At 38.5% G+C, this 21,948-nt stretch overlaps 1 protein-coding gene across 1 annotated transcript; it reads left to right on the forward strand.

Annotated features, from left to right (window-relative positions):
- Positions 1-71: 71 nt before the first annotated feature.
- Positions 72-20,766, forward strand: LOC123666377 (epidermal growth factor receptor kinase substrate 8-like). Its single transcript, XM_045600472.1, has 15 exons — positions 72-267; positions 578-648; positions 1,131-1,351; positions 2,354-2,453; positions 8,259-8,803; positions 9,917-10,009; positions 10,770-10,919; positions 11,142-11,230; positions 11,683-11,807; positions 14,147-14,290; positions 14,649-14,697; positions 17,659-17,775; positions 18,687-18,805; positions 18,978-19,166; positions 20,476-20,766. Exons 1-15 carry the CDS (start codon positions 72-74, stop codon positions 20,545-20,547), a joined length of 2,280 nt encoding a protein of 759 aa, XP_045456428.1. The 3' UTR covers positions 20,548-20,766.
- Positions 20,767-21,948: the final 1,182 nt, after the last annotated feature.

Genomic DNA, 21,948 nt, shown 5'->3' on the forward strand with positions numbered 1-21,948 from the left:
CTACAACAATATTTTAAGGATATAAAAGAAGATCGTGATGCGTGAGGTTCAGCAATCCGCCTGAGTCGAGGATGGGCTCGAGGGGCGGAGCGCGGGGCCGCGCGTCGGACACGACTCGCGCGCTCGACGAGTTCGACACGCTGGCGGGCCTGCGGCGGAGCGCCTACGTGCTGGAGCACCTCGCCACCTTCACCGTAACGCGCGAGACGGGCATCGTGTACCCCGCTGATGGCATGCGCCGCCTGCTGCAGTTGGAGAAGTCCAACGGTAACATCGCTTACTTTAATACTGCAATATTTTTCAATTGGTCTCAAAGTTTGGCACTTCTACTATCTCCTTACTCACCACCTATTAGGATGTCTGGTAGGTACATTACCAAGACTCACACCGTAAGGACTGTATAACCGAAAGACTGAAGTAATTATGATGATTGGGGATCTACTCGCAACTCGTGACCTGCTATGCAACAGTCAATCTAGAGACTTCTGTATCATTTTTTTTCCATAAAACTTTTTCTAATTTATTTTTTTTAGAAATGAGAATAACCAATACTTATAGGATTATTTAATTATTCCAGGGATATGGAGTCAAAAAATGCAGCTGTGCTTAGAAGACCAATGGGTCTTGGTAATGGATTACGAAACTGGGGTATGTGTGAAATTAAAACAAATTCTGATACAATCTTGAAATCATTGTTAGCAGCTTTAATTAAACCTTTTGAGAGTCTTTTAATGAAAAAAAAAAATTACAACTTAATTCTCTCGGTCTCAATGGCGGTAGGCTCGCCATAGTATCGTGCAAGCAACAATAATGAACACATACAGACTAATAAATAACGCGTCATCCACTTCATACGACCTAGAATACAAACTTCAACTAAGTTGAGTGCGTCAACGAACTAGGATTCTATTAGTTCCTTCCCGAAGGTTTCAGATTCCTTTCAGATTGGTTAATATTTACACTCCTACTCCGATACTATGAGCCGTAATTTGTTATTTTATAGCTTATGTTACTTCTTGATAATGTAGCTTTCTAATGATAAAAGTAAAATTAAAATCATGTCTGCAGTTTTCAAGCTTATCCATTAATGAAGAAAAATTTCAGATGTATAAACTAGAGTATTATTGCAGTCCATAATGGAGCGCTTCCCCGCGTCGTGGGTGCACTCGCCGACTGCATTCACGTCGCCCGAGCCCGCGGAGCTGTACAACAACGTGCTGGCCTTTGTGGTGGGCGCGCCGGAGGGCAGCAGTGGGGGGAACTCGCCCGCGAACTCGCGCCGAGAACTGCACATATTCCAGTGCCACGATGTCGGCGCTCAGACTTTGGTCGAAGAGTTGAACGCTCTTAAGTAAGTTAATGACTAATTGGAATTTAAAACTTGGTGAAATTTAATGTTGATTAACGTTGACTTGGGCTAGAAATCGATTAAAAAGTAGTTACGGTATTAGTTATCACTTACTCATATTTGGGGCCTATTTCACCGATTGCAGATAACGCTATTTCACGGATAACGATGTCAATACATAATTTTTTGTTGATGTATTATTTCTTTTTACTATTGAATTTCATTGATTGAATGATTGAATGAAATGTTTTTAAAATTTGTAGTTTATTAATTGAGGAGAAACAGGTCCTAACGACCTACTTCCCGCCTTAACAAATATGGGTAAGGCTTTCTTTAGATTAAGAACCGTCGAATTATCTAAGCTCAAAATTTGACCGTTTATCGGCATAATTTCGTTACAAAAAAAAAATAACCTTAACCTATCTAACTACCAAATTAGACTGTTTATCGACATAATTTGGTTACAAAAAAAAATAACCCTAACCTATCTAACTTCAAAATGCGGTTCTTAATCTAAAGCCTAGCCCAAACATGTAGCGTAAAGTTTAGGCCCTTATAAAATTAATACGAATCAAAGTTGTATCTTGGTCTTCTATACAGTCGAGTCCAACGTGTCACCTTAATGACCATTAATGCTCATCTTTTTGATATTTTGCTTCTGAAACAATTTCTAGATAAATAAATAATCTCGTGGATACAACGTGTCGATACACATTCCAGTACAATGACACAGACATTATCATCCAGAGATAATATCATATTCTAGTCAATGTCGAAACAACTGAAACACTTAATGTACAGTTAATCTTATCGCCTATCTGGCGGCCTTCCCGAGATGATCGGCCCAGTCAGATGCAGCAAACTCTTAGACCGACTCGCAAATATCTCATGTTCAATAAGACGTTCTTATTTCCGTTGCCCGTGTCTGCGTACACATGGTGAGAGTCTTCGGCGCTCGTGCTCTTGTGCTCTGTGAGGCAGGTGGTAATGTTGTTGTGTGTGCAGGGGGGTTGGCAGCGGGGGGTCGGAGGGCGGCCGCGACTTCGTGATCGAACGAGAGCGGGAGAGGGAGCGCGAGAACGAAGCGGAGAGGCCGAGGAGACAGGTACTGTTCACAGCCGACTGTAACTGTATGACGCGAAACTAATAATTACTACTAATTATTTTCTTATAAAATCTTCTAAATATTTTAAAACTGAATTCAGATATATTATAAAAAGTAAAAAAAAGTACATGTTTATTGACAGAAAAATCTTTTGTCAATATGTTCTTTTTTTATTTTATCAAATTAAAAAAAAACAATGTTAAAGGTGAAGTTTTTACTTCATACTTTTTTAAAAGCTTAATCGTTCTCTGTTTCTCGCTCAGTAGGTACGTACAAGTATTCTGTTATCGATATTTTTTTTTTATTTTTTTTAAGTGGTTTTGAATTATTTTCATTATTTTAGAATTACTATTCTTGTAGTTATCGCCTCATCCCTACATGTAATACGTGCAGTGGTGACGTGCTCGACGGGCGCGCACGAGTGTCACCGACATTGTTCTAGAAGCGCGCTGTTTTCCTCTTATCTCCAGTCTTATCGGCTCCTGATAAGCGTCCACAATCGATTGCTTTCATTGCACATACAAAATGATTAAATTCCGAATATTGTTTCCCGCGAATCGTCGTAATTTGAATTTTTTTGGATTATTAGAGATATTTCAAGACAACTCTATAAAATTGTAATACAATTCAACCCGATAAATATGAAAATTATTGTTAATATTTTATAATGAGTGTTATCATTATATTATCATGGTGATACGGAATTAAAGACAGAAACAAAAATATGAACATATAACTAAACTTTAAATTAAATATTGCAATTATTGGTATCTACAGTTGCCAGAACAAAATAAATAACATTCATTTTTGACGTATGTGTGTTTAACTTATAATTTTGACAACACGAATGTTCACATTGCGCTATTGTTGTTAGAAGTAGTTACCTATTTAATTGGAAATAAAATTGCACTTAATCTACAGAAATGTTTGTATCATACTACAAAATTATACATTATTATTTTGTGTGTTTTTAAGTAAAATATCCGTCATTAACGAGACACATAATATATTTAAAAAAAAAAAAAAAAAACTTTGCATTTTATGCGTTTAGTACAAGGAACATTTTGTTGACGGTAAATTTATGATCCAATGTAAATAAATGTAGGAAACTTCTTCCGAGGAGGTAACACAATTATTATGATATTTATATCCGTTTATTTTTTACAATGTATTATTTATTTATGTTTTTACTTTAAATATTTGTAGTCTTTCGACTGTTGGAAGCTCCTTTTCTATATTTGCAGGGCGCGGGCGTAGGTTATACTCGCACTCTTTACAATATTATGTAGGTAGTACTTAAAAAGATTATAACGAACTTGTAACGTCCACCGAACACGTGGATGCGTGCACGCTCTTCGGAGTTCCGATCGAGTCCATCGTGTGGCGGAGGGAGTAACTCAGAGCAGTGCCTAGGACTTGCGACCCAGGTGTAGGTTTAAGGAGGCCTCCTTTGAGATGCGCATCAACGCTCACCTTCACTGCTCGAGTTATACGTCCCGCCTAGCCAACTTAATCGTAATAGATAACAATTAATTCGTTTGCACAAATTAATTATTGAATGAGTCTAGGTTAAGCTACTAGCAGGAATACAACAAGTGTATCGTGCCAAGCCAGAGCCAAGACTGCCTTAGCGGCGGTTGCAACGTTCGTTTCGTACACGTCAGAATAACTCGAGTAATATAATAAATGAGGGTAGATGACTTATCGAACGATGTGCTAGGTGGCGCGATCGTTGCATCTGTTGTTTAATAATTCCTTTCTAATTCCGTAAGACAGCGCTAATGCCGACATATTAATTATTTTTATTTATTTTTATGTTATTAATTAATTATTATTATTAAGTAAATTTTATTTGTTAACTTCTAAAAGTTATCTACTAATTAACTATTTCCTATTACTTACGACTGCTCCACTGTGTAGAAATGGACTCCCTGTTAGACTGTCCTGATAACTGTATATATACTAAGTGCGCTTAAAAACATTAATAGCGCGATACAGGCTCAGTCCGCGTAATTTGGCTATCCTGATCTGGACCGGACCGGATCCTGATCCAGTATGCCTTACCATACTTGATTATATTTTACATCAGGCTATCCTTGCCTGGACCAGACCTAGTTCTGATAGAGCTTGCCGGATCTGGCATGCCTCATTCTATCCAGATCCGGTCCATATGCATGATCTGGTTGAGCCTGACCTTTTTTCTAGTCGGGTAGGACTGTTTATCAAATATTGATATTATTTATTAAAAAACTGTGTTGTGTGAAACTGTATTTTACTTTTTAATTTCATTTTAAAAAGCCATTTTTTCACGGTATCAAAACTAGTCAGAAACAATACAACCAAAAAGATTTTATTGCCACATTTTACTAGAAATTACGAAACTACTTTTCGATCTTATTTTAAAATAACAGTAAGCAGCAGTTTAATGAGACCCGACACTTTAATGAGTAATAACTCGTTAATAAAACAATATACTATAATAATATTACACATATTATATTGAGGGCATATATCGACGGGTGCAAAGTAAAAAGAGTTATATACATAACAGCAACTTTTCAGGAGAGCGCAAAATAGGAAAAAGTGCTTCCATTTTGTCAATTTCAAACCAAATTTGTTGAAATTTTCATCATTGCTATATTTTTTAGAAATACAAACAATTGTATATTTCATTTCTTCTAATTATGTTTAATTTACGAGATATTGCAGTTGTCTGTTTCTACATTGTGCTTAAAAATATTACAACTGAATTAACTACCACTTGGTCGTTTCTACATAGGAATTAATAAATCTGGACTTAATAAAGATGTTTCATATTCTTTTAGTAAGTGTAAAAAGTATGACTTTTCCAATTCCAAAAATTTCCAAAAACGTCTTTCCATGTCTATGTGATTCAAATGGTTTATTATTATGATGACACTTTCAACAAACCTTAATACGTAAAAAGCCAAAACAAACAAACATTGTTGCCGACCGGCGAAGCACATGCCGTCTGACTGATAACACAATAGGAATGAACGTGCGCCCCCCGTGCGGACTGCGTAAAAGCGGCCAGGCGGTAGTTGAACGCATACGTCGTGTAATTTTACAAAATAGCAGCAGTTGTCTTCTTTTACTTGACAAAAGTACAAGAAATGAGGCGATATTTGTATTTTTTATTTTGCCATGTTGTAAAATATAAAGTTTTTAGTTAGTTACTGCAATAAAAAAAATCTCAAAATTGTAGTTCATTTTTTTTACTTTGTACCCGTCGATATGGGTATAACAAAGGACAGCAAAATTAAATAGCTCGAGCGCTGAATTTTATAATACGCGATTTTCGACTCCTGGTGCTTTTTTAAATGCAAATAAATATGATAAATTAAAACTCCTTCACCTAAAATGTAAAAAAAATAAAAAAGGTGATAAAAGGTACAACTTCATTATTATCGGATATACATGAAGTTAAGGTCTTTGAAAAATATTTTTTTAATTTTTTTTTTAAATATTTACACAATACACACACAATACACACACATAAGGTGATAAAAGGTACAACTTCATTATTATCGGATATACATGAAGTTAAGGTCTTTGAAAAATATTTTTTAAATTTTTTTTTAAATATTTACACAATACACAAAAATATGTGTAATGCCGATGAAGTTTCTGGCAGAAGTTGTGGTACAATACCTGCTGATTTAAAGCAGTATTAGCCACACACTTCAGGGTTATCAAATGCGCTAAAATTTTGGACTGACAGTAAACATTTTACTCCCGTGCTATCAGAAACAGCTGTTATATATTTAATTTATTCTGCTACATCTGCAGTGAGACGCAGACGAGTTGTTTCTAAACTCAATATTTTAGTGCCCAATCATCGTAGAAGTCGAACAGCTGAACATATAAAGCAATGAGTAGTTTTAAAAGTTCTTACTGAAAAATATTAGCACTCATGATAAGACTTGTGGCGAGACGATTCGTAACGATCATCGAAAACAGCTTATAGACGTGGCTTAGCAGTGAGATCGGTCTGTAGTTATTCAACAGAGACTTATCGCCTCTCTTGTAGACACTCCTGGACCGCACCTCCAGCGTGGTATCAAGGTGGATGACCTCAGTCGTAGCTCCGTCATCCTCCGGGGCCGTTTTAAAGCTATCCGAGCACCGTGGTCTTTAGAAAACTTTAGTATTTGTGCAGCGGAGGTCCTCGTGTATGAGTGCTCCAACTCATGTGGCACGATTTTCGATTCGTCGTGGTCTTGTACTCGTACTTTAGGGTTAAAGTCTACCATAACAACGTTGTAGAAAGCCATTGTTCCATGACTGACTTAAGTGATATTCTCATACATGTTTTCGACTTCCTCATAAGCGTGTGACGAGGTCAGCGCATATACCTGTATCACTTTAAGGGAGTACCTGTCAGTGAGTTTCAAGTACTAGGTACGCTACTCGGGCTGACACACTGATGACTTCTACAACGTTGCTGAGCCTGTGAGAGACCAGAAAACCGACACCACCTTAGGAAAGTCCATCCTTCCTTCACGAAAGTAGCCTCACCTTCTCTTCAGACTTCCAGTCGTAGAGTGCGTCCATTGTACATTGCCACGTGTAGGTAGTGTTAGGTGGCAGCCTCAAGTAACCCGGTGATTCTTTGCACCCTCCATTCCACCGTTACCGCGACCGCTGCCGTAGCCGGGAATAGTGGGACTGCCTAGAACTGAAAGCCTAAGTGCCTGAACTCATTGGTTGGGTAGGGCACATAGTCGCCACGCTGGGCAAGCGGGTTGGTGACCGCAAAGCTGGCTTTATTGCACCGAAGACCCTGCTGCCCATATCCGTTCTGTGTATTTATAAGCCAGCCGGTGGATGATAATCCCACCATCCATCGTCTTCCACTGTTCCAAGTTCGTAGTTGAACTTTGTTATCCCTTAATTGCCTCCTATGATACTCCCGGTAAGAAAGGGGTGGCTAAATTATATTGTACCGTAGCCACGGAGCAAACTGAGTGTATAAATAAATCTATTTTATTTAAATCTAGTAAGTAATAATACAGTAAATATCGTTTATCAAAGTATATAATAATGTTGTAATCATTTTTCATAGATTAACATTCTGTTGGTCAGAACTATCATTCTTTGATTGTTTAAAATAAATATAGGTAGATATGATTCTTTACTATGACTATTACTATCGAGTCGTACTGTTAAAGATTTCGACTGAAATTATATTAAAAATAATGTAAAGGTTCGCGGTTTCACACATTTGTGTATATGTACAAGCATACCATACATATGTATGTAACGTAGATTATATTAGAACATAGACTAGTTTTGACATATTCTATCAATTTTTTTCTACCTAAACATCAACTGCCTGGACAATAAATTTATATGAATTGTGTTCCCACACAATATCTGGGACAGAAAACCTAAATATACTTTTAACCCGCGGATTACAAACATCAGCTTCTTATCGCTGATAGCGGAGATACGGTCCGCGAACGACAGGTCAGTTGCGACACTGACAGTGGCGCGCCCGGCCGCATGGCGCCGCTCTACCACACGTTCACGCGCCAGCAGTGGGAGGCCGTGCTCGTCGTGAGTACCACCGGCGCCCCCACCACCTCACGAAACCAATTATATCACCTACCGATTTGATTATAAAATAAATTACAGTTCTATCTATTGCCCTGTGCTTCAAATTTTAATTTATCCCTCGGCGAATGACTGCTTACCGAGATCGTAGACGTTTAGATGCTTGTAATGTGACATCTTTGAGTGCCTATATTCACGATAAGGTGAATTTGAATCATCTGCTTCCAGCAAATGTCGGCTCAGCTGGGTCGGGATCGCGGGTCGGGCGGCGAGCGCGACGACGCGTCGTCGACGGGCTCGGAGCGACTTTACGAGCAGGACATCGCCATCCTGAACCGGTGCTTCGACGACATCGAGAAGTTCATCGCGAGGCTGCAACATGCGGCGGCCGCGGCGCGCGAGTTAGAAAGGCGGAAACGCGCGCGGGGGGGCAAGAGGGCGGGGGCGGGGGACGGCATGCTGGCGCTGCGCACGCGCCCACCCCCCGAGCGCGAGTTCGTGGACGTGCTGCAGAAGTTCAAGCTGTCCTTCAACCTGCTGGCGCGCCTGCGGGCCCACATCCACGACCCCAACGCGCCCGAGCTGGTGCACTTCCTGTTCACGCCGCTGGCGCTCATCGTGGACGCGGCGCAGGACGCGGCGGACGGCCGCCTGCCGGCGCGCGTGGTGCAGCCGCTGCTGACGCGCGACGCGCTCAACCTGCTGGCCAACTGCGTCACCAGCAAGGAGACCGAGCTGTGGCACTCGCTGGGCGACGCCTGGCTCATCCCCAGGTCGGTCTCATCCGTCGTGGATTCCGTTGCGCTCGTTTTAAAACTATACTGAGGTTATTCTGTTCTATTCGATCCCATAAGAAAATCAACAAAATACAGATGCTACAAAATTATAATTTTAAACACTACTCTTAAATTAAACGTTTCCATTTGCAATTGCTATTGTTTTGGTCAGATTTCTATTAGCGATGTTTTTGATAATCGTTACAGATTTAAAGATAATGAATTTGATCTGATTAATAAAGAGTATATGGCAATCTAACGTCACGACCAAATCTACATATAACATACATTTGATTGCGTCAAAGTTATTAAGGAAGTATGGCCGAGGAGGAAAATGGAAATATTATCTACCTCCGTAGTGATTTTTAAACCATTACAATTACTGAAAAGATTATTGCAGTGTATTAAAAATAAAAAATAAGGAAATTTAGTCAGTTCTATGAACACAGCTAATGCACATCTGACGGTTTTAATAAAATACGTTCTTTTCATTATTTTTAAACAAATTTGGAATGTTTGGTAGATAAGAAATTTTTTACGCATTTCGTAATCAGCTTAAAGCAGTTGTGTGCAATTTTGTGCTGAGATTAATCGGTGACTGCTTCACTGTAAATAGAGATTATCGTATTATGTTCGACATCCGTAGTAGATTAACAGGACTTTCCCTGTCACATTTTTGCTGCTATTGCTTCTTTTATAAGTTCAATGTTCAATGTTTTATAAATAACTGATTCTAGTAATTAGCTCGCTGGTTACATTCCATTTACTTTATCTGTTTTAAATATGAAACATTGTTTAATATCAACTGATATGTTGTAGATAAAATGATAACATTTTTTAAGTTACTTTTTTGTAAAACAATCCAAAGTCCAACTCAGTTTCTACTGGAACGAAGAATTTCAAATTAAAAAGTTGTAACGGTCTAAAAACAATACAGCGTACTATTTCAACACAACAATAATACAACTCTGTTTCACATTTAATTTGCAAGAAATAAATATTAAATTGTGTAACTTAATATTTTAATGACAGTTGCTTCAGCTAAGCAATAATATCCGAAGTATTTTGGTTAGTATTTTGTGAATGTAACATTAAATAATTTAATTCCAGGGAACAATGGAAAACAACAATACCTCCGTACCACCCGGTGTTCATGGACGGCTGGTCTCCGGACTACCAGGTCGACGACCAGCCACTACGTCGGTAAGAGAAGAACCTTTCTTAAATTACCTGTCTGTAGAAAATTAATGCTAAAATCATTAAAATCATTACATCTGTCATTTTATGTTAGTAATTGTCTTTTTTTATGTGAAATTTGTTACAATCGTTGTGATTTGAGACTCGATGAAACGAAAATGCGTCACGATAAAGACACGTCAACTAAACTCGTCAAGAAAATGAATGAATAGGAGAGAATGAGACAGAATACATTACTGCTAAAAACGCGTTAATGAGGCGTTTTGTATGGCGCTTATGAACTTCTGCAAGAGACCGTGACTTCTGCACGACATCGTCGATAGAACAAATCATAACGGCCTATTTTCCTATGACTTTTCAAAAGTTTCACTTATGCCGTGTGGGAATTGCACACACACACACGCACACAAATATTTTTATCTTGTGTTTCGTTTTGCATGCCTATCAAAGGCGTAGCTGGAGCCGTGACTGCTGAAATAATTATACAGATTCCTCTAAATATACGGGGCTTCGTACAAAATGCTATTTACAACCCAATTATTAAATTTATTCATTTATATTTTATTGACAATGTCTTTTGTTTTATTTCTATATAACGTAAATATTTCTTGTGAGCTGGTCCACAGCTGAATAAACAGCCAAAGAGGCCCACAACAAAATTTTGATATGAGTTCATAGCGGTCTAGCTCCGTCGTTGATAATTATGTCTGGCTTAATGTGTTTGTCTCGTGTTTGTCCTCTGTGTTGAGTGCGTTGTGTGGTGAAGGTCATCTCCGCGGCGGACGGAGGGCGGGCGTGGGCCGGAGGGAGGGCTGCCCGAGGAGGAGGCCGCGGGGAGGACGGACCGATCGGAAGGGTACGCTTATGAAAGAGACGAGCCGGACTTGTACGGAGAACAATTCACACCGTTCCCAAGGTTTGTACCTCATTGTACGTTTATGTACCATGCATATAATTCTTATAGCTGTCGGCATAGATAGTTAACACCGATCTTCTATAAAACACGATACGCAAAGCGATCCCCCGCTGTCGCTGAGCGCTCAATATTCATGCCGATATCTATAACACACGTCATATATCTACACTTTTGATTTTGTGATTTGCACAAGCTAGAATATTTATCAGTATTTTCTTCTAGGAATACGCGAACGTTGACCCGCGAGGACTCGGGCTCGGCGGCGTCGTCACCCGAGCGCGAGCCTGCCTACAGAAGCGATCGGGATGAAGGTATATACTCGTAGTCTTATAAATACAAATATATTTCTATATTAAAACTCATGGACCGCTGATTATCTCTTACACAACAGGCGCTAAATCTGTCCACTGAATTCAGACATCTGAGTACAATTGAGTGGCAACAATCACGACCGATCAGAAAGTATCAATATAGTAAAAAAGTTTTATTGGCTAAATTAATTAAGTCTTCGTGTGAAACAACCTGTTTATCGAGTTTTCAAACTTTTACAATGACTATCAACACTGAATTTTACTGTATCTACCGCGATTTTTATTTTGAAATTTTCATAACTTACAAGCGACGTGGCAAACGCCACGGTCACGGGCGACTCACTCCTGTGACCATGTTTTTGAGAGTAAATAAATAAATAAAGAAATAAATAAATAAATAAATAAGTTATAAGTGCAGTTGACAAGGTCACACCCCCCCCCCCCCTCCGCAGACGAGCTGGGCGAGGCGTGGGCGCGCGGCGTGGCGGCGCGCGGCGGGCGCGTGGTGCGCGTGACGTACCCGCGCACCGCCAACAACGACAAGGAGCTCACCGTGGTGCGCGGCGAGTACCTGGAGGTGCGCTGCGCTAGCCTATAGACATTTGCAAGACTAGGAGCATCGCAGGCGCGTTGCCGACCCTGTCCCCTATTCCCCCCAGGAGCTCTGGCCACCTTACTCACCAACAGGAACACAATACTTGAAACCAGTATTATCTCATCATTATTACAGCCTATATAGTCCACTGCTGGACATAGGCCTCCACAAGTTTACGCCAAAAATAACGTGAATTCATGTGTTTTGCCCATAGTCACCACGCTGGGCAGGCGGGTTGGTGACCGCAGTACTGGCTTTGTCGCACCGAAGACGCTGCTGCCCGTCTTCGGCCTGTGTATTTCAAATCCAGCAGTTGGATGGTTATCCCGCCATCGGTCGGCTTCTTAAGTTCCAAGGTGGTTGTGGAACCTTGTTATCCCTTAGTCGCCTCTTACGACACCCACGGGAAGAGAGGGGGTGGCTAAATTCTTTAGTGCCGTAGCCACACAGCACATATATGCACAGCATAACAGTATTATCTAGTTGTGATCTTCTGTAAGATTGAGGTACTACCCCGGTCGGGCTGCTCGATATTTTAAGCAAGAAATTTCCTACTGTACCTTACCTCAGTTAAAAAGTAAAAAAAGGCTTTCTTCCGTACTGTAGCTTACTTGCAGTCTCGCAACCGCTTAATATAACAATAATTGTGTTTGCTCGGAATCGAAAAAAAAAACCGACTTCAATTACATCGACAAGTAATACAACGTAGATCGACGAAAAAATAGTCAAGCAACTACGCGTTATCAAAGATTAGTAGTAACTCAAAAAGTAGTTATCAGATCTCGATAAAATTTATATGTGACCACATGATAAACATCAGCTTTCGATTAAATTAAAAATTATCAAAATCGGTACACCCAGTAAAAAGTTATTACGGATTTTCGAGAGTTTCCCTCGATTTCTCTGGGATCTCATCATCAGATCCTGGTTTTCTTATCACGGTACCAAACTAGAGATATCCCCTTTCCGACAAAAAAAGAATTATCAAAATCGGTACATCCAGTAGAAAGTTATGCGGTATAATACAACGTAGGTCGACGAAAAAAGCGTCAAGTAAAAACGCATTATTAGATATAACTCGAAAAGTAGTTGTTAGATCTCAAATAAATTTAAATGGGACCAATTGGCACACACAACCTTTCGATTAAAACAAAATTTGTCGAAATCGGTCTACCCGGTCAAAAGTTCTGATGTAACATACATAAAAAAAAAATACAGTCGAATTGAGAACCTCCTCCTTTTTTGGAAGTCGGTTAAAAATTTGAAATATATGTGGAATGTATAGTTCGCGTCATGTAAAAAGAACGCTGGCCTTGAAGCTGCGCAGAAGCGATTTATCGGTCTATTTGGTGGTACGGGGTAGGGGGACGGGAGTGTTTATCACTGTCGCATGCTTGCCGGTGTGCTATTGGTTGACAGCGGTTGATAGTTCGACGTCGACTCAAATTATTATCGCGCACAAAAGTTTTAAATTACAAAATTCTCCATTTACTATTTATTTCACTAAAAAACAATTATCAATTTATCATTTTAAACACATAAAAACTATTAAGATACGAATATCGAGAGTACAGATAATTATTATTTTTGAATACGACATTTCAATAGCTAAAAAATTTGTTATTGCTTTTGTTTAAAAAAAAATTGTGATTTTGTAAAGTGATAATTATTATACTCATTTAGTCCGAATTATTCGCACTTGTATTTCCAGTATTTTTTAATGTACCTACCAATAACCATTATACGAAGCCGCGAGTGAAAGCCTAATTAAAAAATAAAACAGTAGTACTTGTGCGCGAGTATACCCATGCGCAAACGCACCCCCTCCAGTTTCTTTCAGCGTTCTTTTTACATGACGCGAACTATACTCGTAATTGCAATTTTCTCGAAAGATATTAGTCTCAAAACAAATTACCACATCGTTTCAAAAATATCTGCCATATTTGACAAAAGAAATATAATAATAATAATAATAATAAATAACTTTATTGCACACAGTAATATATAACAATTACATAAGTATAAAGCTTAAAGGGGGAAAAAAATAATAATTACGTCGCATGCAACGGGCGGTCTTATCATTAGATAGTGATCTCTTCCAGACAACCCATAATATTAACTGTATATAATATTTAACTGTCAGGGTCTGATATATCTAATATAGGGCATCTTGCAAAACACTATGCTGTCGGTGTTAGTTTCCATGGTCGTTTGTACGACTGGTGCTATTCTGATGGTATTCGCGACACTCGACCTAAACGTCGCAACGCACCCCTACGCAGTCGCTTGGTTGTACACGCGAGTACGCCCGCTTGCCGCAGGTGCTGGACGACTCCCGCAAGTGGTGGAAGGCGCGCAACCGGCGCGGCGTGACGGCGCACGTGCCGCACACCATCGTGGCGCCCGCGCTGTCGCCGCCCTCCTCGCCGCACCTCTACCCCAACCCCATCTACACGCACTACCAGGTACCGCTCGATACCGCCTCCGCTAACCTCCTCGTGAAATGTGGCAGGCGTGCAATCGCCGGCCCTAAATATAAAATATTGATATAATAATTCTTAAATGAAATAATTTTATAAGCCTTAAAACGACTCAAATTAAATTAAATTATACGTAGAATAAAACTTTATTATCTTAGTAAAAATAAATAATCCAAACAAAAAAAAAATCATGTAAAATGTAACCGAGAACAAGAATGTTTTAGATCTCATGTAGAGCCAAATTTCCAACTGAGCAAACCCTAACTTCACAAACTCTACACCTTAGTCAAAATGCGTGGTGAAAACAGTCCCCTTATCTAACAGCAACGCGATTGTTTTACAGGAGAGCGGCGGCCGAGGCTCCGGCGGCAGCAGTCCCACAGGTGCGGCGGGTAGGGGCGGCGCGGGGGGTCCGGGGGGGCCGGCGGGCGCGGGGGGGCCGGGGGGCGCCGACTGGGTGCGCCGCGAGCGCCTCGGCAAGAAGGGCGAGTTCCGATACTTCTAGCGCCGACTGCTCACTCGGCGGCCTCGCACGCACACACGTATGCGTGTGTGAACGTGTGAGCGCTGCCCCGTTTCTGACGTCCTCTACCAAAGCGCTTAAACACGCGTGCGGTCGCGTACAACGCTTAGTCATAATTTATATATCGATTTAAGATATTTATTGCTCCGCGTCGTCGAACGCTCTCGTTCTCGTAGATTCCTTGCGTATCGGCAGTGAGCCGTCGGCGAAGAGTCGGGCGTCGTCCGCGCCGCGTGTGTGTTCGTGTCTGTCTCGATGTGCGTGTGTGTGCTGCTGGCTGGGAACTTCGAGCGCGGCGGCGACTACACATACAGACTACTTGCAATCATACTCTCCCTCGTACATAGTCTTATATCTGAGTGTGTAGTCGTCTCTGCGCCAATCGTGTAAGCTTGATGTAATGTTTGCTGCTGTATCAGCGTTAAAAATGTATCTGTCCATATAAATGTAATAATTAATATACTCGTATAATTGGTTACAATCACTAATAAATTTCAAAAGTAAACTTGGTTTATGTTCGAAGTATTGTTAGTAGAGCGCTATGAGTGACCTCGAAGTCTGATATATTGCGTTAGTGCCGTTTTACTGAGTGCGGTGCGTCTGAAGTTATATAATATATAACTTAGTGTATATGTTTTATTATTAAACAGAGTCTATATTTATACATCCATTATAAATTATTATCGTACGATAGTTGTATTGTAAATCAACACGTTTTCTAACTAAACTCGTATTGTGTACTTTGTGTGGGCGGGCGCGAACTCGATGTCCAGGGTCGTAGCTAAACATGATGAAACTCTGGTATTGCACAAAATGTATCTGTCATAATAAGCAGACTGCAGTACCTGCAATAAGAAGCGCATTGGCTTAAGTATAATCTCGTGAACGGCTCGCACAACGCCCGCCCGCAGCTCAATATAATCCATGTTATATTTACATTTTATACTTTATAAATAAACTATTAAAAAAATACTGAAATTGGTCTATTCTTTTCGCCTTCCTTTTTATTCGAATAACTGACTTATTTCAGCGTTATTGATGTAAACTATACCGTCCAATTTATTTTATTTAATATGAGTAGAATACTATTAAAATTTATAATAAATAATGGCTTCTTTATCGTCTTTTGTGGGTAATTTGAAGTTTTTAATAATCATAGAGATTGTGGTTATGATAGTTAGTTACTTATTTTATTAATCTGTTTGTGTGTGCTTTGCTTCAAGCTTGTTATTTTGTCGTGTTGTTTCAGTGTTTGCTAACATTGTTTTACGATTTAGAAATTATGATTTCATATAATGGAAAAAAAAATACCAGAACAGTACTGTGAAATTTTTTTTCACAAAACTTACTACTACTTTGTTTTACTTTTTTTAAATACTTTACATAATTGTATTAACTAGGTATAAATTGTTTTATTAACTGAGGTAGGCCACAGTACTGACCAAAACCAACCATATCTGGGGCCAACCGACTGGGGAAAACACAAACAGAAGATCACAACTAAATGTACTGTTCTCAGCAGCAGTGATGTGTTCCTGTGGTGGTTAAGGTGACCAGAGCCTGGGAGGGATTATGTGTAGGGTCGGAAACCTCGCTTACCACCAGGTTGTTTGCCGATCTACTTTTACAAAAAAAATAGCTTGCTTTAATTTTCTAACGTTACTGAAAATTTGATTGGTATTAAATTAACTTCGTTGATAGATATTCATTGCCACACAAACTTAATAAAATACACTTTTAATAGCAAAAATAACTAATAATTTTTGAGAAAAACATCTGATCTCAAAAATATTACCGAAGAGACATTGAGAGAGAGGAGGATGTTGTGTGTAGGGTTGCGAGATGGCTGGGAAATCCGGGATTATCCCGGAATTACGTGTCTTGTCCCGTGTCCAGGAATTATAGTTGATTGTCCCGGATGTCGAATTCTACTAGTTTTCTAGCGATATACAAATAATTGTGTTTTTGCTCGCAAACGAAAAAAAAAACCGACTTCAATTACATCGACAAGTAATACAACGTAGATCGACGAAAAAATAGTCAAGCAACTACGCGTTATCAAAGATTACTCAAAAAGTAGTTATCAGATCTCGATAAAATTTATATGTGACCATATGATAAACATCAGCTTTCGATTAAATTAAAAATTATCAAAATCGGTACATCCAGTAAAAGTTATCGCGGATTTTCGAGAGTTTCCCTTGATTCCTCTGAGATCCCAACATCAGATCCTGGTTTCCTTATCACGGTACCAAACTAGGGATATCTCCTTTCCAACAAAAAAAGAATTATCAAAATCGGTACATCCAATAGAAAGTTATGTGGTATAATACAACGTAGGTCGACGAAAAAAGCGTCAAGTAAAAACGCATTATTAGATATAACTCGAAAAGTAGTTGTTAGATCTCAAATAAATTTAAATGGGACCAATTGGCACACACCACCTTTCGATTAAAAGAAAATTTGTCGAAATCGGTTTACCCGGTCAAAAGTTCTGATGTAACATACATTAAAAAAAAATACAGTCGAATTGAGAACCTCCTCCTTTTTTGGAAGTCGGTTAAAAATATTATCAATTTTCGTATATTTTTCAACTAACCGAATTCGTAATCCTCGAAATGTCCCGGACATGCAACATGAATCTGGCAACCCTAGTTGTGTGTGACCGGACATCTTACACGGGGTTTTTATTTATTTTGTAGTAATAATCTGAACTTAATTTGTCACAACCATCAACACAATTTATAAATCAACAAATAAAGCAACGACAGGAAAACACCGGTAGGCTCATAGCCCCGTGGTCACGTATCCCATCACCGCTCAGTTCCAGACTCCCCCCGCAAGGTGGAGAGGGCCAACCCGCCCCCGCCACCGCCACCGCCGCCGCCCCCGGAGCCGCCCACGCCGGCGCCCACCGTCATCCCCGTCAAAACTGACACAATGAAATGTAAGACTGATGCTACAAATAGAATAAATTAGTTTGTTTGGGAAAAGTAACGCCAGGTATACTAATACCACAAGTTGATTTAATAACGCCGGTAGTGATGAGTAAACTCAAAGCAGGTGGATCTCAGAATCAACAAACTAATAATTGCAAGTTTCTTCGTGTGTTTTTTTTTGTCTTATATGTCTCATTGTACGCATAAAATGTAAAAAATATAAGTGTATTTATCATTTTCATATGTATTTAAAAAAAATGTAATCATTAAAATTTGAAAAAGACTAAATATATATAAATAAAAATGTTTAGAATTCCTAATGTGGGTAACACAAAAATAAAAATCTTAGATATCTCTCATGTCGTCCAGATCTTCTACAAAACACATTTTTGGGCCAACAAATGAATGCGATATGTATTATAATGATTGTGTTTGTTCGCAAACGAAAAAAATCGACTTCAATTACATCTATAAGTAATACAACGTAAGTAGACTAAAAAAATTAACAAATGCACTAGTCGTCACTACGATTTTCGAGGATTCCATTATGAGATCCTGGTTTCCTTGTCACTGTACTATCCTTGGGATATCTTCTTTCCAACGAAAAAAGAATTATCAAAATCGGTTCATAAACGACGAAGTTATTTCCGAACATACATATATACTGTCAAATAATAATTCATACAGTCGAATTGAGTAACCTCCTCCTTTTTTGTTGGTTAGAAAATAGTGATAAGTTTTTCTCTCTTGAACAATGCCATTTATTAGGAAGTCGTCGTCCGAGTCACTAGGAGGACGTTTTCTTACTGTAGTAATAGGCCTTTATTCATTAATTAGAACAAAAAAATTAAAAATAATAGTAAGTATACAAATCTTTAAAACATGGAACTATTTAATTTTCCTTATCATCCTTCGGTAGCAACGAAATCAGTTAAAAGCACCAACAGCGATCTACACGAAGAATTGAAAATGGTATTGCCACAAATCCAGCAACGTCGGCTCGACTTCAAGAAGACGCCTGACATCTTTATACACCAGGTAAGAACTGGGCTCTTGGGCCTGTTTGAGTAAAATAATTTTAAATTTGATTTTGAAACATTACAAACGAGTAAAATTTAAACATTTATATCGAAAACGTAAAAAATGTCTGACAGTAAGTCTGCGTAAGTCAGCTAGCTCAGGGTGACAATGCCCAAATCTATTCCCTCAGAAATCGAACCCCGAGGAGGTGGTGGCGTGGCTGGAGGCGAAAGGATTCAGTGCGACGGCTCAGAAGCAATTGCGCCTGTCCGGCCACCAGTTGTTCGCGCTATCTCGCCAGCAACTGGAGCGCGTGCTCGGGCCTGACGAGGGCAAGCGCCTCTACAGCCAGGTGCTCGTGCAGAGGAACGTGTCCGGGGTAAATGAGATTGCTTTTTATACCACACGTTTGTCCATTGAAATAGTGCACAGCGGGAAATATCCTGCCTAAAACCTGAAACAGCCCGACTGGGCAACAGACAGACAGAAGATTGTGTTCCTGTGGTAAGTAAGGTGACCGGAGCTCTTGGGGGATTGGGGCAACGCGCTTGCGATGCTTCTGCTAGTCCAGGCGTATACTAGCTACGGTAATCGGTTACTATCATGTGAGCCGTACGTTTGTTTGCCAATCTATGTAGATATGTAGATGTGTATCGTGGCGGTTAATTCTCTAAAATACCTTAATTTTCTAAGTGTACTTTGAACGCAACAAGTTTTCGAAATACTGTCATATGAACGGAACTGATTCTTATAACTTTCCACGACTGGGCAATGGTCTCTTTCTTCATAAAGAAAAATGGTCGGAGCTTAAACCATCTCGCTACTCCACTGTTGCCACTTGTAACGATCCGCCGATGCTTGGGTTACTACTCGTAACATTACACCAGAATGGTTGTCATATATAACATCATAATACTTGCACAATACCTAATACGCTAACGCTTCAGCCTATAATATAATAATATAATTATAAGCCTATAAAATAATAATACTGTTGGGAATCTTTGCCCATGTAGGAGTAGAAAGTTATATAATAATAATAATTACAAATAACTGATTATTACGTAGCAACCCCTATAACCAGAGGCTCGGATCTTTGTCACTCAATGGGTACTAGGATCAGTACTTTTAATTTTTTTTTTATTAGTAATTTGTGTTTAAATTAATGATGGTAAATATACTATCATAATTATATTTGGTATAAAACACGTGCATTTCTTATTTTTACATATATTTTTATCGATAAATAAATCCGTTATTCTTCTATGAATCTAATCGTATTTTTCGCTATAAGCCTAACTCGAACAAGATGATATGCTGTTCAAAGTATTGGACATTAGCGTTAATATCGAATCAGATATTACTTAAAAACATATATTTTTGTCAGGTTATGAAGATTTAGAGAACTTTTGTTGGTATTTAAACATTCTATACGATTATTGCGTAACTTGAAATTTAAATTATTTTTGTGTAGTCATTGCTAGTTGAAACATATTGCAAAATCACAAATAACCAAAGCAAAGATGGAAGTTAGATTTTAAACAGGCTTTTAATCTTTTTAATAAGTTTTTTTTTTAGTTTACACCTTAAGTTGCGCACTTCTTTTAAGATGTCCAATGTGTATGCAGACTTCGTGATAGTTTAGCGTAATTAATTTTGTATCTATGTATTGGTTGCTCCTCACACAGTACAAGACGACGTCGGCCTCGGAGCTGCAGAGCATCCTGAGGAAGGTGCGGGAGAAGGTCGAGGTCTCGTGATCGTCGAGCCCGGAAACATGCACTTGCTCATGTCACGTGACACACCTGGCGTGTCAGAAGTGTGCGACTTCCCGGACTATCATCGAAGTTCCTCTTATTGTTAACGACGAAAAAATCACACGCCATTTTGTTGTTTCTTCTATTTTTTTTTAGATAAAATTTTATATCATGTGATGTTTTGTTTGTATAAATTAATAAAGAAGACCAGTGGGTTTTTAAATAAAAATTGTGTTTTTTTTATTACAAAAAATTTGATTTAATATTTTACCTTAAAACTATAAAACAATGTTTAAATAAGAAATACATGGTGTTAGAAATAAATATTATCTAGTCATACTTCAAATGACAATGTAAATAGTTGATTACATAAAAATATTGAGAACACCCTTATCTTACAATAATGATAATAAAAACATTATTTTCATTCATCTTCGAGCTTCGTCTATATATAAAATATAAATATAAACGTTCGTAATATTATGTAACAAGACATAAAATAAATCATATGTTAATATCAATATCGATATATTTCAGTTGCCGTCGTAGTCTTTTGATTTCATATAATATCTATCCTACCCCGCCCCGGTACTTACGTAACTATTAAAATTCGTTAACTACAATATAATTCACTAAAACATCTTACAAAATCACTGGAACATCACTTCTGTATGTCGATAAAGTTTTTGAAACTTTGTTTTGATTGATCAAAACAATATTGTCACAAAATAGTCAAAATCTAAATTACCTTAATAATTTTTTAACAAAATGATAGCACCCGATGCAAAAAAAAAATATTAGTAAGACAGCTTAATTTTTTTACACCCACATATATTACGCCACGTTCCAAATTGATTTACCATTTTATGACGTCATAACTTTTACACAAAAAAGTCCACCATCTCCTGCGACCAAGGACTTCAAGTTTACCTTCGTTCAATTACATCTACGAGTATGGCACGATCAACGTTTGTGATAATTCTGATGTTCCAATTAAAATTAATTTAATTTAATACTCCGAAAACAACTAAAATCACCTTTTATTTTCATACAAGTCGTAGAAACAAAACGAGTGTGCTGTATACCACACGACTAAAGTAAAGCTTCTTCAGTTGCCATTACAGTAGCATACGAAACGTAACTCTTTCTTTTTCTACCTTCACTAACTTATATCTCCCTTTCAACTTCCGTTCGCCTCGCCCGATCACACTTTTCGTTACTCTCTCGCCACGCATTCAGAGACTTACTCCATAAGTCAAGCGTGCTTAAAGAAGTTTTACTTCAAAAATTATTTATGTATTTCGATTCCTCTACGCATTAAGTTAGAACTTAGCTTTTTAGCGAAATAGGATTTTTATGTCATTAAAAGTATAATACAATATAAATATTTACATATATTGATTA

Source organism: Melitaea cinxia, chromosome 26 (assembly GCF_905220565.1).
Source record: "Melitaea cinxia chromosome 26, ilMelCinx1.1, whole genome shotgun sequence".
Classification (NCBI taxonomy): domain Eukaryota; kingdom Metazoa; phylum Arthropoda; class Insecta; order Lepidoptera; family Nymphalidae; genus Melitaea; species Melitaea cinxia.